This window comes from Haliotis asinina, chromosome 16, assembly GCF_037392515.1.
Source record: "Haliotis asinina isolate JCU_RB_2024 chromosome 16, JCU_Hal_asi_v2, whole genome shotgun sequence".
NCBI classification, from domain to species: domain Eukaryota; kingdom Metazoa; phylum Mollusca; class Gastropoda; order Lepetellida; family Haliotidae; genus Haliotis; species Haliotis asinina.
This window is the reverse complement of record NC_090295.1, coordinates 31,056,228-31,070,055: the sequence shown is the minus strand read 5'-3', so window position 1 is coordinate 31,070,055 and position 13,828 is coordinate 31,056,228. Positions and strand designations below refer to the sequence as shown.

General features: G+C 42.0%; 1 protein-coding gene across 1 annotated transcript in view; it reads left to right on the top strand.

Moving 5' to 3' along the window:
- LOC137267969 (uncharacterized) overlaps positions 1-13,010 on the top strand; it is a 90,806-nt gene extending 77,796 nt beyond the window's left edge. Inside the window, exons 5-10 of the mRNA XM_067802428.1 lie at positions 9,024-9,177; positions 9,494-9,620; positions 10,240-10,349; positions 10,797-10,940; positions 11,190-12,008; positions 12,547-13,010. Coding sequence (XP_067658529.1) covers positions 9,024-9,177; positions 9,494-9,620; positions 10,240-10,349; positions 10,797-10,940; positions 11,190-12,008; positions 12,547-12,606 — 1,414 coding nt within the window. The 3' untranslated portion in view covers positions 12,607-13,010. The remainder of the gene's footprint in view (positions 1-9,023; positions 9,178-9,493; positions 9,621-10,239; positions 10,350-10,796; positions 10,941-11,189; positions 12,009-12,546) is intronic.
- The last annotated feature ends 818 nt before the right edge of the window (positions 13,011-13,828 follow it).

The window sequence follows — 13,828 nt, the reverse complement described above, 5'->3', positions numbered from 1 at the left end:
GAAAATCTGTTATATATGCAGGCGTATATATAAGTACAGACAAATCATCACCTGAACGTACCAAACCTGCATGTGAAAAGTTACGAGTACTCATAAACACTAATAATAAAAATGGATTGTATTTTGGTGGTCTTAATCCTGTATCTGCAGCAAGTATCTGGGAGAGGCTAATCTTATCACGTGGTCTCTGTGAATGCAACGTATGGGGCAAACTTTCACTTAAAGATTATGAAATGCTCACAGTTGTACAACGACAATTTCGTAAAAAGGTTCAGGGACTACACAATCCCACTCCCAGTATTGTTGTATTGGATGCCATCGGTATTATGCCACAACTATACAACTGGAATCGTTTCAGGAGAATGTTATTGTAAAACTGTCGCCAATGATATTGTAAAGCACGTGTTTATGTCATGTACGATTAATATGAATGACCGAAATGAACTTCATATGTGATATTTTGAACATAGATAAGATCTGGGATCAAGACGATGATGTCATTCTTGCATTTCTACTTGATGGAATGCATTATGGAACTAGAAAGGCATGTGTGGGCAAACGTAATAATTATTGTAAGTCGCTTTATAAGGAAATGGCTATACTTGTTAAAACACTTGTATGTATATGAACATGCACTAATGCTAATATATGACAAAATCACTAATCCATCTTAATAATTTAACATAAAATATATCATAACTGAGCATTGTAATCTTCATTCAACTGGAGGAATTAAAGAACACCTATCTATCTCTATGTGTCGTAAGAGGAGACTTACGTGATTGGGTGGTCAGGCTCGCTGGCTTGATTGACACGTCACCGGTTCCCAGTTGCGCAAGTCGATGTTCATGCGGTTGATCACTGGATTGTCTGGCCCAGACTCGATTATTTACAGGCCGCAGTCATATAGCTGGAATATTGCTGAATGCGGCGTAAACTAACTTCACTCACTCGCTCTAATGAAGGCTGAGTCCATGTATGTATAACTCTATCCTTTGAAGAGGCAAGCCTAGATAAACGGACAGTACACGGACCTCAGTCTCTTTTTTTGTTTACTTAAAAAAGTATCATTTAAACTGTTATTTCTTACTTTAGAAACTTTTGAAGTCTATGTTCGTAGATATCGTTAGCATTCTACTAACAAGCAAATGACTCTATAGCTGCCCTCACTTCCATAAAAAATAGGCCAGATCATACCAGGCAAGACCTGCATTTTAATCAGAACCAGTCTTGGTGATGAGAATAGGCAAGTGAATCATGTTAGTCAAAACCAGTCATGATGATAGATATCAGCAAGTATTATTAAATATCTTCCAGATATTCATCGGAATTTAAATATGAAATATAACAGCAAATTTTTTTTCTAGACTGTATTCAGTTCTGAATAAAGGGAATTCTTGAAGACAAAAGCAAATTCGGTGTTAGGTATTCTCACTGTGGATGTTTGAATGACATGCATTAATGTTAAAACGTTGTTAAGGTGATGTGTTCTTGCGTTTTGGCGGCGATGTGTTAAAACGTTGTTAGGTTGCAGCGCTGGTGAGTAGTTGGTGTAGTACATTGGTGTGTTGTTAGGGTGGACGTTTATGGGTTCTTAGGTTGAAGCGTTGGTGGGTTAATAGGGTGATAAGTTTATTCGTTGGTATGGTGATACGTTGGTGTGTTGATGGGTAGGCACACAATGCATTGTTAGGGTGATACGTTGGTGTGGGTAGTTAATACGTGATGTGTTGTTGGTTCAGTACGTTGATGTGTTGACAGGTGGTTAGGGTGATACGTTGGTGTGTTCGTACGTTAATGTGTTGTTAGATCTGCGTCCGAAATAACAAGTCTCTATTATCGTGAATGTCATAACCGAGATAAAAATGAGTGGATTTTAGGAAAAGTTGAAGACATCAGTGAAAATCGAACTCATGTCCATGCCCCTTACATAAATCGATGACACCAGGTTATATCGTCAAAATTGGGAGTGTGAAACTTCAAAAGATATTTTTCAAAGTGCCAAAACCTCTTGCACATTTTAACTTTCTGTAGATAGTGCACAGGTGTGAATCGCCTAAATGGGACATTAATAGCTTCTTCAAGGAAAATATCAAAATTTAAAACGCCATAGAATTGTTAATTAAGTTATCTGTTGATGAGAAAGCACCAGGTAGCTTCCCTCACGTTCCCCAACAGGAGAGTCAGATCAAGGAGTATTGGATAGTGGCATTTAGTCAGTTGGTTAGCTGGGAACATTTGGTTCTTCTCACCATGGTTCAGCAGGTACGGCATTTATCAATAAACATGCCAAATCAATCGAGGGGCAGCACTGAGAGCGGATGTCTATCATCGGTGGGTAATGTATGTGTTTCTTGTACCGCCATCATTATAGTAGTGTACCACGCACTTCTTTTGACTTGGTTAAAAGATAAAGAGGAACTATTTAAACATTTTGCTATTGTACATCTAATTCCAAGTGATCCGTAAGGGTCCCTACTAGAATAGGTCTTCAGCTACCCATGTTCACCACAAAAGCCAATTACGCATGTCGTAAGAGGCGACCAACGGAATCGGGTGGTCAGGTTTGCTGACTTGGTTGACACGTGCCATCGGTTCCTATTTGGGCAGATCGATGCTCATGCTGTTGATCACTGGATTACCTGGTCCAGATTCGATTGTTTGCAGACCACCGCCATATAGCTGGAATATTACTAAGCTTACTCACTCTAATTGCAAGTCATTTTGGCCTCGTATTAAGAAACCATGGAAGCCATTCTCTGTTTCCGACTTCATGGGAATCTTGTTAAGGTTGAGTGCTCTGTAATTGAAAGCGGCAATGAGTTGAGGACAAAAATTAGATATAAATTATGCAGTTTATTTAAAATTAGAATGTACAATCTCACGTTTTGGTTGTGTGGGCATTTGAGGAACACATCCCGTACCTTGCAGTAGAATTAGAATTGCCTGAGTGAGTATGGTGTCATGCCGCTTTTAGAAATATCCCAGCAATATCACGGCGCGGGCCACATCAAATGGGTTTCACACATTTTTATGTACCCATATAGGGAATCAAGCCCGAGTCTTCGGGCGAACGAGCGAAGGCTTTGACCACTAGGCCGCCCCACTGCCCAAATAAGAACTGAAGTCTACGGTAGCATCCTATTCTATAAGGGGTATTTTATGCATCCAGCTTGTACCACAGTACAGAGTTGCGGCCCTTAGGCGGACAGAAACCTTTGCTTGGACTTACCAAAGTGGTGAGAGACTTGAAATCAGTCATCAGTTCTTTAACAAGTCGTAAATACTAAAATGAATCATTGTACAACGTTGCGTTAAAGGTCTGATTTTATTATCAGCATGTGTGTATGAATCGTTATTAACACGGGGGTGACACCACCTGTTCCCGAAAAAAAACAGCGTATCCTGGTCCAACGTTGGTGCCGGTCAAACACTCGCACAACGGCAGGTTAGTTGTTCAGCTTAAACTCGGGAACACTTTACATAAGTCTAAACTGGACGTTGTCTGGGCTAGGATTGGCTTTCAGCAACCCATGCTTGTTGTAAGAAAAGTACTAATTGGATCTGGTGATCAGGCTTGCTGACATAGTATCCCGACTGCGTCGATCGATGCTCATGCTGTTGATCACTGGGTTGTCTGATCCAGAATCAGTTATTTATAGACCACTCCCATGTACCTGGACAATTGTAGTGTGCAGCGTCAAACAATAAAGAAACAAAAATTAAATACAGAAGGGAACCAGTTTCTCACCTGTCGTCCATAAACTACCACGTGTCCACCATAAACATTTTGAAGGCTTGATTGAGGACTTGGATGTTGTAAACCCATGTAGGAGTATATAGCTGCTGACATCAAAGGATGCTTTATCACAGCACCCAGTCGGCGCAACAAAATCAAGTCTCATACTTGGACTTCCGTGACGTCATCGTGCCTCGTTCTCCTTCTGTTGGTGTAGCAGATTTGTTACTGACGTAAAGCAAATACCAGTTTTATAGATACAGACTTACTCAACTTCCACCTAGGAAAAGAAGTACTTTGTTGTTGCTGATTACCTGAGACAGGACGAATCCCAGGACAACGTTGTGATAGCTGTTATTGAGGTCATGGTCGTTGACGTAGTACATTACGTGTCGTGGGGGAAGTGTATTTATCTCTGGATGATGTTACATATGTCATATTTGGGATTTCAGTTTATAATTGAATTGGTGTTTGTTTTGTCTGAGGCAGTCAAGTGAGGTTTACAGTGCTTAACACAATGTATTGCTAAAAGCTCCGTGGAACTACACTCATTCACTCACGCAGGCAGTTAAGTGAGTTTGGCAATGCTTTTAGCAACATTCCAGCAACGGTTCACACAGTGAACCCATGTGGGGAATTGAACCAGATTTTTTTGGGTGACGAGCGAACGTTTGCATCATGAGGCAGACAGATCTGTTTTATGGGTGTCATGGATTCATTAAATTAAAATTAAAAATCATTAGTGTCAGAGTTATCTGCCATGGCGCCAATGGCAGCACTGGAAACTGCTCTTGAAGAATTCTGTGCATACTTTTTCACTTCCGTACATTTGCCACTGAGTATCTGCAGGGTGGACATTAGGCGCTTTACAAATGTATTGCTAAAGTTATTATCTCATATACACTGCGTGACAGGGAAGACGTGGAGTGGCTGTTAGACTTCGATTAGACACTTTGTACCTATGTGCGGAATCGAACCCGAGTCTTCGGCGTGACGAGCGAACGCTTTAACTGCACAGCCCCCCTGCAACATAAAACACTGCAATGCATCTTAAATGTTCGTCAAGGTGTTAAGTCCAAATCGGTTTTTCACAGTTCATACTTCACTTTGTGTTGGCTGATCTGTGAAGCTCCAGGTTAGAATTGGTCTTCAGTAACCCATGCTTGTTGTACGAAGCGACTTATGGGATCGGGTTGTCAGACTCACTGACTTTGTTGACACTTGTCATTATATGCTTATTGCGTAGGTCGATGCTGTTGATCGCTGGATTGCCTGGTCCAGTATCGAATATTTACAGACAGCCGCCATATGAAGAATGATGGCTATTTTTATGGATATACAGCTTCTTTGTTCTCTGTAGGCGACATTTCGACATTGATTTTAATGTTGTTATCGTAGTGATGCCGCCATATGGTTGGAATGTTGCTGAGGTCAGCGTTTTTAAGAAACAGCAACAAAACCAACTGATATGTGGATGTTAGGGCAGCTGTAGAGGTAAGATCACTCCATGGAAGAGCCAAAGTGTATTACCTATCCCAACAGGCTTAACAAGCTATAACGGCATAGAATGCTAGCGTCACTGACTCTATGCACATAGATAACCACACTGGTGAACGAGATAAAGGGACAGCAAATGCCCATTGTATGACTGGGCCTGTTAAACATGACTTACTTATGACGGGGATGTGATTTGTTCACATTCACTAAAACGTGAACTTTGTTATTAGGCTTTAACAATAAATATCCTGTCCCTATCTCGCGTATCGTCAGTGTAGAGGCAGTAGTGAATGCAGGGTACTGATAAGTGGGTCTACTTTCTCCTACATTCACTTTCTAATGAACAAAAAACGTATATAGTGCTAATGTGACTTAATGCAGGTAAAAAAATTCGAGTAATGCGAGTGGTCTATTCGTTAAAGACGTCGCAAGTAGCCGTTGCACCCCTTAGACCTGTCCGAATCCCACATGTCAAAACATTGACTAGAGAACAGTCTCGTTTCCTGTTCACTTGGTTCCGTCCTATTGCGCAACTTAGTGCGATAGCCAGTCCAGAATGTTTAAACTATGTCAGCTAACTGGATGCATAAATATTAATCATTATGATTTGATAGGTCTATCCACGTGAATATTGCAACACTAAACTCCTTCTAATCATAGCAAACACGTCGTACGGCGTGCTCTGTCGTAAAGCGAGCTCTGACAAACGGAAACCTAAAAATCAATGAAATCTCAAAACGAGGCTCTGTCGCTAGAAAAGTTTGGCGGTCTCTGACGGAACTGATATTCCGTCAACCTCGTTGTGCGTCACAGGACTACGGTGAATAAGCGCAAAAAATACCTAACAGGTTTAACCAGTGAGCCAGATGCATTGTGACGTATTTTACGACCTCATCAAACAGGGACAGTATGCAATTCCATAGTTAAGATATGCTGCCTGAACCTCGACATAAAGTATAGAAAGACGGTGTTGTTAAAGTTTATAATTACAATTCATTTATAAATATCATTTTCTTATGAAACAAGGAATTGAAATTCAGTTTAACTAGAATTGTTTGAAGTGTCGATTTACACTTTCACACGAGAAAATTCGGATCGGCTGAAAAGTAGGTCAGTGTTTGAATAGGTTAATGAGACTTATGTTTTGGTATGGGTAGCCCAGTGGTTACAGGTGTTCGAGTCCCCAGATGTATGAAGCCCATTTCTGGTGATATTAGTGGAATATTGCTAAAAGTGGTGTTAAACACCTCACACTCAACCATGAGTCCCACGACAGTGGGTTTGAATCCCCATTTTTTGTTATGTAAGCAGTAAATCCGGATTCTGGTTTTCATTAAAATGGTAAACGGCTGTGACCTGTATCACTACGGGTTACCTTCCCACATGAAACAGCCATGTGATGTGACGGAAATACTAGTCAAAACGCCGTAACGCCCTCTCACTCACTCACTCTCTGACAATCACACAGCTGTTGATAACTGGTGGTGAAAAGACGTTGAAACCCTATACCCAAACAAGTAAAAATAGCATTTTTTCTCTCTGCATGCAACGCTGACACAGACATTGTCCCCCCCCCCCCCACACACACACACTCACACCACACACACACACACCTCCTTCCCCCCTTCCCCCCTTCCCCACTTCACGCCTGTTTGTGTGAGCAATAACGTATATTAGCATTAGTTCAGACTCGTTTAGTGTAACAGCTTGTAATATACGACATTTCGGGCCCGTGTAAGTCCCACCTGATCTACGTCTAAACAAGACATGGCTATAGTGTGTGAGGCCATTTCATGGTTTATTACACAGTTGTTGGAGAGACTGGGACAGGTGCGTGATAGGAAACCAATCCAGACAGCCTTGTTTAACTGTTAGTCCTCGGCTAGACGAAACACGTTATCGGTCACCTTTGGAATCAGGTCGATATTGTGAGAAGAATTAATATTCATTATTTTTACTTATTTTGTACAAGATGTCAGAGATGTGTTCATGAAGTTTATTTTGGAATATATTATGTTTGTGTATATTCGACATGGCATATAATTTCCCGTTATACCTCCATTTGGGGTATTTTGTTCTTTCTTCTTTGATTGGCAGATGAAAAAACATTTTATTCATATGAAACTTCTCTATTCTGAGTAGGCGACGTTTCGACATAGATCCTAATGTCGTAAAACGTGTTTCAGAACGACATTAGGATCTGTGACGAAACGTCCCATACAGAATAAAGATGTTGTATATTCATAAAAAATGTCCTCATTGTTTATTATGGTTTTGTTGATATTTTGGTTGATGGAAGAAATGTTAAAGTTGTTTTGTTCAGTTCCTCAAAGTAAAATACGTTGTCGTCGTATTGTGATATTCATGTGACATCCTGATAGTGAACACGATTTCTGCCTGAGTATGTATGTTGTGTATATATCGGTCATGGTAGTTTCAACATGTATAGTTAGTTTTGAATGTCTCCGAACTGATTCACCTCGCGTGTGCGTGTATGTGAGTGTGTGCTTGTGCATGTGCATGTGCATGTGCATGTTCATGTGCATGTGGGCGTTGTATAATACAGTCAGGAATATTGCAACTATATTTGATACTATATGGACTAGACAGTCAACTGACTGATAATGTTTTTGGGACCTATTCTATTCAATTCAGAGTAGCGTTAAATCTCTCACTCACGAACTTATGATACGGAAACAAACGTTGGTTAACAAGAAACTGAAAGAAAAATTCGCTAAGCATTATCCAACAATTATCAGCATGTCTTAAGTGTGAAGCATACGGAGAACAAGTGAGTGAGTGGGTATATTTTGACGCGGCATCCAACAATATGTGGCGGCGATCTGTAAATTATCGAGTTTGGGCAAGGCAATCCAGTGATCAACAGCATGAGCATCAATCTGTGCAACTGGGAACCGATGACATGTGTCAACCAAGTCAGCGAGTCTGACCTCCCGTTAGTCGCCTCTTGCGACAAGCATGAGTTACTCAAGGTCAATATTTTAGCCCGGACCTTCACGGGTCACGGAGAGACGAATTTTGTTCATGAAGCTATATAGCAGCCTAGATTGTGTGAGATATTCACATGAGATCTACGAGAAACAAAAGTCCTAACATGTGAGTCGTCACGAATGTGATCCCATTAGGAAAGGAATTCACTTAGAAGCGAAACATACCGTATTACTGGGCATCTGCCGAATTCGATTTTACTGGCAGTTTGTTTTTACAATATACACAGGATATACTACGACAATACTTAGTGTTGATGTGTTTTCACGGTTTTGTGAGGTGTTTAGATCACATGACAACATTCGTGTTTCTTGTCAGTTCTCGTGATCGAGTTTCGGCCTAATGTGCACTTGGGTATTGGTGACGCTGTCTTCTGAGACAAGTGGGCGCGGGATGTGAAGTCGTTTTGAATTCAGTCCCATTCGTTGTGAAGAGTTGTGTCCCTTTGGTGCACCAGAATCTTATGATCCGTATCCAGGTTCGTCATTAGTATGTTTCTAGCCATGTCCATGCTTATGGACTTCACCGAAGAGGTACGCCGTTGTGTAGCCTGGTGGTTAAAGCGTTCGCACATCACACCGAAAACTCCTCACTCACCGAAGAGATAGGCTCAACACCTGCTTCACCTCGGACATCCTAACCATATCAAGATGAAATATTGGCGTTAAGGCCAGTCCACTCACTCACCACTGAATCTGTTCTGTTCTGACGCAGAGCCTAAGAGTCTTTTCCGCCTGTGGATTACAGCTTACCAGCGTCGTCTTTGATCTATTTTCAGGTACTGGTACATTGTCAAAGATGCTTACCTGTACTGCTATCTAACCCCAGAGGACCAGGTAACAGTGGACATCAGCTATCTCCATGGTTACCAAGTAACATCACTCATTGACCAGTTCCGAGGGAAGAGATTCGTCATACATTTATCACAAGAGGTAAAGGACAGTGGAATTTTACATTAATTTTTCAGTTTTTAGTTGTTTTGGAAGTGTGTTGTGCGTTACATATATTTACATTTATTGAACTGAATTTGTTCAGGTTTTATGAAACACATTTTCAGGTATGTTTGGAACCGAATTCTATATCCAGTTAAAATGGGGGTCCATCTTAATTAAACATATTTTATATTTTAAAATTTATTCGGGACAATTAACATGGTATTGACAAATAGGAATTAGTCACAATTCTATTTCAACAGATTCCAGTATATATGATATGTTATGTCGATGGTCAGTTTTATTTGTCTTGCAGAATTACATTCCTCTTTACCTGTCTTTTGAATCACGTGACGAGATGGAGGAATGGTCAGATGGGCTGCAGAAAGCTGCGCAACTTCCGCAAGATGAAAGTAGCGAAGACAGTGAACATGAAAACTACGGTTTGTTTACAGATAGTCGTCACCTATTATTTCCGGACGATTGAGGCTTCGTCAATTACACATATAAAGATCTACAGATGCGGTGGTTAAAGTCACTGTCGTTTCGCCGAAGTTCCTAAGTTCGATCCCCAGTCTGGTGTAAATATAGATGGAGTGAACGAGTTAGCATGCTTTTGCGACGGTTTTACATTTTCATGCAATATCGCTCTGGTGACTATCAGAAATGGGCTCCCCACATTGTACCCATGTGGGGAATCGAACCCAGGCCTTCGGTTGGACGGACGTGTGTGACAAACGGCTGACGGAAAAACATCTGACGAGGTGGGGCCATATCACCTGGCTTTGCTAGGTTGCACCTGAATATGAGCTGGTGCTTCTCCACCAGCCGTTTGTCACCCCCATATCTGGAGCGTGAAAATATTACATAATGGTTTCTTGTGCAAATTTTTCCATGTGTCTTATTTGTGTTTTGAACACTTATCCCTATTTCGAGATGTTTATCCAATCATGGTTATTATTTGAATCTAAATGGACTATAACTTCCTGTGACAGTTATTGAGGGAAGTTATAGGAAGCTTATGATGTGGAGGACTGGTGTAATTGTGCGTGAATGTTTCAGTGAGTCAGGACGACACCAGCTGTACACGTACCAGCGTGAAACAGAAGCTGCTGGCTGAAGTGCTGCGCCAGAAGGAAGAGCTGGAGAAGAAACAAGCAGCTAGACGCACGGTACACGATATATACCTTAAGAATTCAGATAGCTTTCAGTGTTTATACTTCCTGGATCCCGTCCACAAAGTGTTCGTAGCACTGTTCACAAGCCTATGACAACCTTATACCACCACTTAGTAGATCGTGACCCTGTTCTCATGTTTCTTTCACTGATAATCCGCTTTCCAAAATTTTGGTACCGTGACAAGCACTGATATTTGATTGACTTCCCATGAGATTCACATTCTATTGTAGTGTCCCAATTGACTAGATCGATGGCCGTGCTGTTGATCACCGGATTGTGTGATCCAGACTCGATTATTTACAGACCGCCGTTATATAGCTTATAGAATCCTGAGTGCAGCGTTAAACAACATCCAACCATTGTAGTGTGTCTGTCCCTTCGTGGAATTATGGACACATTTTTGTATAAAGAGTTGATATCATGCTGGTGTTTGTCTCCAGGCCACTCAGAGCGACCGTCCTTGTCGTCGGAGTGGCGTAATTAACCAAACGTTGTCGTCGCAGACGCCTGGGAAGTTGACGGGAGAGGATCACATTAGCACTGTCACCAGACTGAAACAACGCCGACTTTCCACACAGATCAAGGTGAGAGGACGCTGAACCTTACCGCCTTGACATAGTGGCGGTTTCGTCTTGTGGTGATGTCGTTGTCATCTGGAATGCTCGGGTTTGATTCCGGTCATGGGCACAATGCATAAAATCCATTTTTGGCGTCCCCTACCTTGATATTACTGCTATATTGCTAAACGCGAAATAGACGCGAAACGTTTTATTGATCATGTTATCTTAAAACTGTATTTATTGGAAATAGGTCACTGTCTGTTCTGTCTTCAGATGGAGGCTATCCAGAGGCAGCTTGGGGACGGGGGCAAAAACGGGCAGAGAAAATCATTGTTTAGGATTGGAAAGAAGAAATCTCAGGACGACAAGAATCCTCAGTTGGTTGAACAGCTAAAGGAGCTGTCGACAACGTTAAAGGAGATTGACATCAACCTCAACCAAGAGGGCGTTCATACCAACAATAATGTCAAGTCGTCCAAACTTGGTTTCCACAAAGTCTCGACTGAGAGCGATCTGCTGAAGGGAGATTCCTTTGAATCCGACGACCAGGCCGTCCAAAGGAGCAACAGTCTGAAAGCCAGCGTTCAGAGACTTGCACACAGGACCTTCGCTAAAGCTGGATGGAGGAAGAACGCCCGTAAAAGCCAGAGTCTACATATTGACGACTACAATCCTGATGACCCAGAGCTCAGTCCAGGGAACCAGAGCCAAGAAATGATAGACTTGACAACTCATACAGCAGACATTATTTCGTCCATCAGTTTTTCTTCTTCTGCTGAGTTGACTTCCATGGCGTCATCAAGCGATGTATCACACCAGGATCCGGAGAGTCCTCTATCCGGGCGCTCCACCCCAGCGTCGTCGTACTCGCCTCGTTCCCCGCGCTCTCCATCCTACCCGAGAGTGACAAGCTTCCCAGCCTCACCCCCAGTGACCCGCCTCTCCCCCCGGGACAGAGGGTTGTCTGCTGCACGATCTGAGATGATGACCCGGTCCAACAGTGCGGGGCCGACTTTGTCGTCGTCATCGTTTGATGGCGAACCCGGATCCCCACGACGAGAAGTCAACCCTAGCATCATGGCGGAGATTGATGTAAGTGGACTCATTCTGCATATATGATTCCAATTATGTTCTCGGTGAGGAATAGGTAGTAGTAGGGACATTCATGTCCTCGGTAATTATATCAGGTCAGAAGAGGCGTGTAATGAAGTTCTGACATTCTTGAAATATGTAATGTTTACGATCTTTGCGCCCAGGTCTTCGTAAAACTCAACATCGACCTACACAAGTTGTAGCGCTAAGGAGGTAGTAACTCATGTACCTAAACATGGAATCCTTAACATAGACTAACAACAATGGTCCAAATCCCCCATTCCTTAGACGGTCTTACCACAGTCGTATCACCACCCTGCCGTAGCGCCTATACCTTAACCTAGCCTTCAAACAGTCCCAGCGTTAAGAGTGTTTGATCAAGTCGCCATTAATTAATATTCACTATGAATCAAACTCACTTAATCCATACACATTTATTTAGAGAAGTGTAAATACAGCATGCACCAGATAGTGTTTGTCTTTGGTAATCATGAACGTGACGCGCGCTTTTTAAATGGACGCTTTACTGTAATTTCAGGCCTTCGAAGAACTGACCAGAAAAGTGCTCGGACAAAAGTCAGCTTTGACGTCACACTGACGTTCTTTTTGGCGTCATTCAACGCTCAGTGTGCGCGCAGTGGCTATAATGTGCAAAGTCATGACATCAGCGTGGAACTGGATTTGACGTTATTGTGATGTTTGTGGATTATGACATCAGAGATGCACACGTTCCTGTTAGTCGAAGGAGAGATAAGAGCAAAGGATTCAAGTAGTTGGAGTGTGTTCAGGGAGTGAAGGGCACCCATGAGACAGAAAGTGACCCCTAGTGAATGGACCTTGTCACAGGACATGGCTGATTAGTGTTGCAAGAATTTGAACTGTCAAATATGGACGTGCATGAAGAAGCATTTTGCATTGATAGAGGGAAAAGTGTGGATCTTGATCACGTGATGTATCGCGTGACTACATTCTTCGGTGCAATAAATTATGTCTATTTTCGTATGTAATCGAACTATTTTCCTTAGGCAGCTGTGTTCCTGAAACCTGAATCTGGTTTTACACTTGATTCGGGGTGTTTTTTTAAGTAGAACATGGACCAATCCAGTGTTTAAAGCGTTCATTCATGGATGTAATATATGATGCCCATTTCTGGTGTCCCCAGCCGGGATATTGCTAAAAGCAACTAAAACCATATTCATTCTCTGCTACATCAAGTGTATATATACAGTGTATGCAGCCAATATTGTCAGCCGGATTCAGTTGCCAACATAAGTACATTGTGTGAAGCCTATTCTGGTGTCTCCCACTGTGATATTGCTGAAATATTGCTCAAAGCGGCGTAAAGCCATACTCACTCACTCAGTTTGATAAATAGCATTGTTTTCCCACGCCAAACATTTGATGAATTGCCTTGAGCTTTCCTTGCACATGGCGTTGACATGTTGTGAAATTGAAAGTGTTGGAAGTGACGTAAACCCTTGCATACTCAAGCGCTGATACGTACTTTAGGTCACTTGGCCACCGTTTAACAGTGTTAATTTCCGCATTCCTTGCTAGTTTCCCTGGTCGGGAATGGAAATCTCAGGGCTCGCGCCCTTTGTAATCTCTCAGCACAGTGTTTGTGCTTGATAGGTGCACCGAATGAGCGCCTGTCTTGAGGTAGCCCAGTGGTTAAAGATCACATATTCTCTAGGGGGTACAAACACATAAATCATTTATTGACATCGTTATACATGAAATCCCGAAAAAGAATGGTGTTCCGCTTAAGGCTAACCACAAGTCTTTCATATGTAATGCTTAAAAGAGTGCAAAAAACTGTG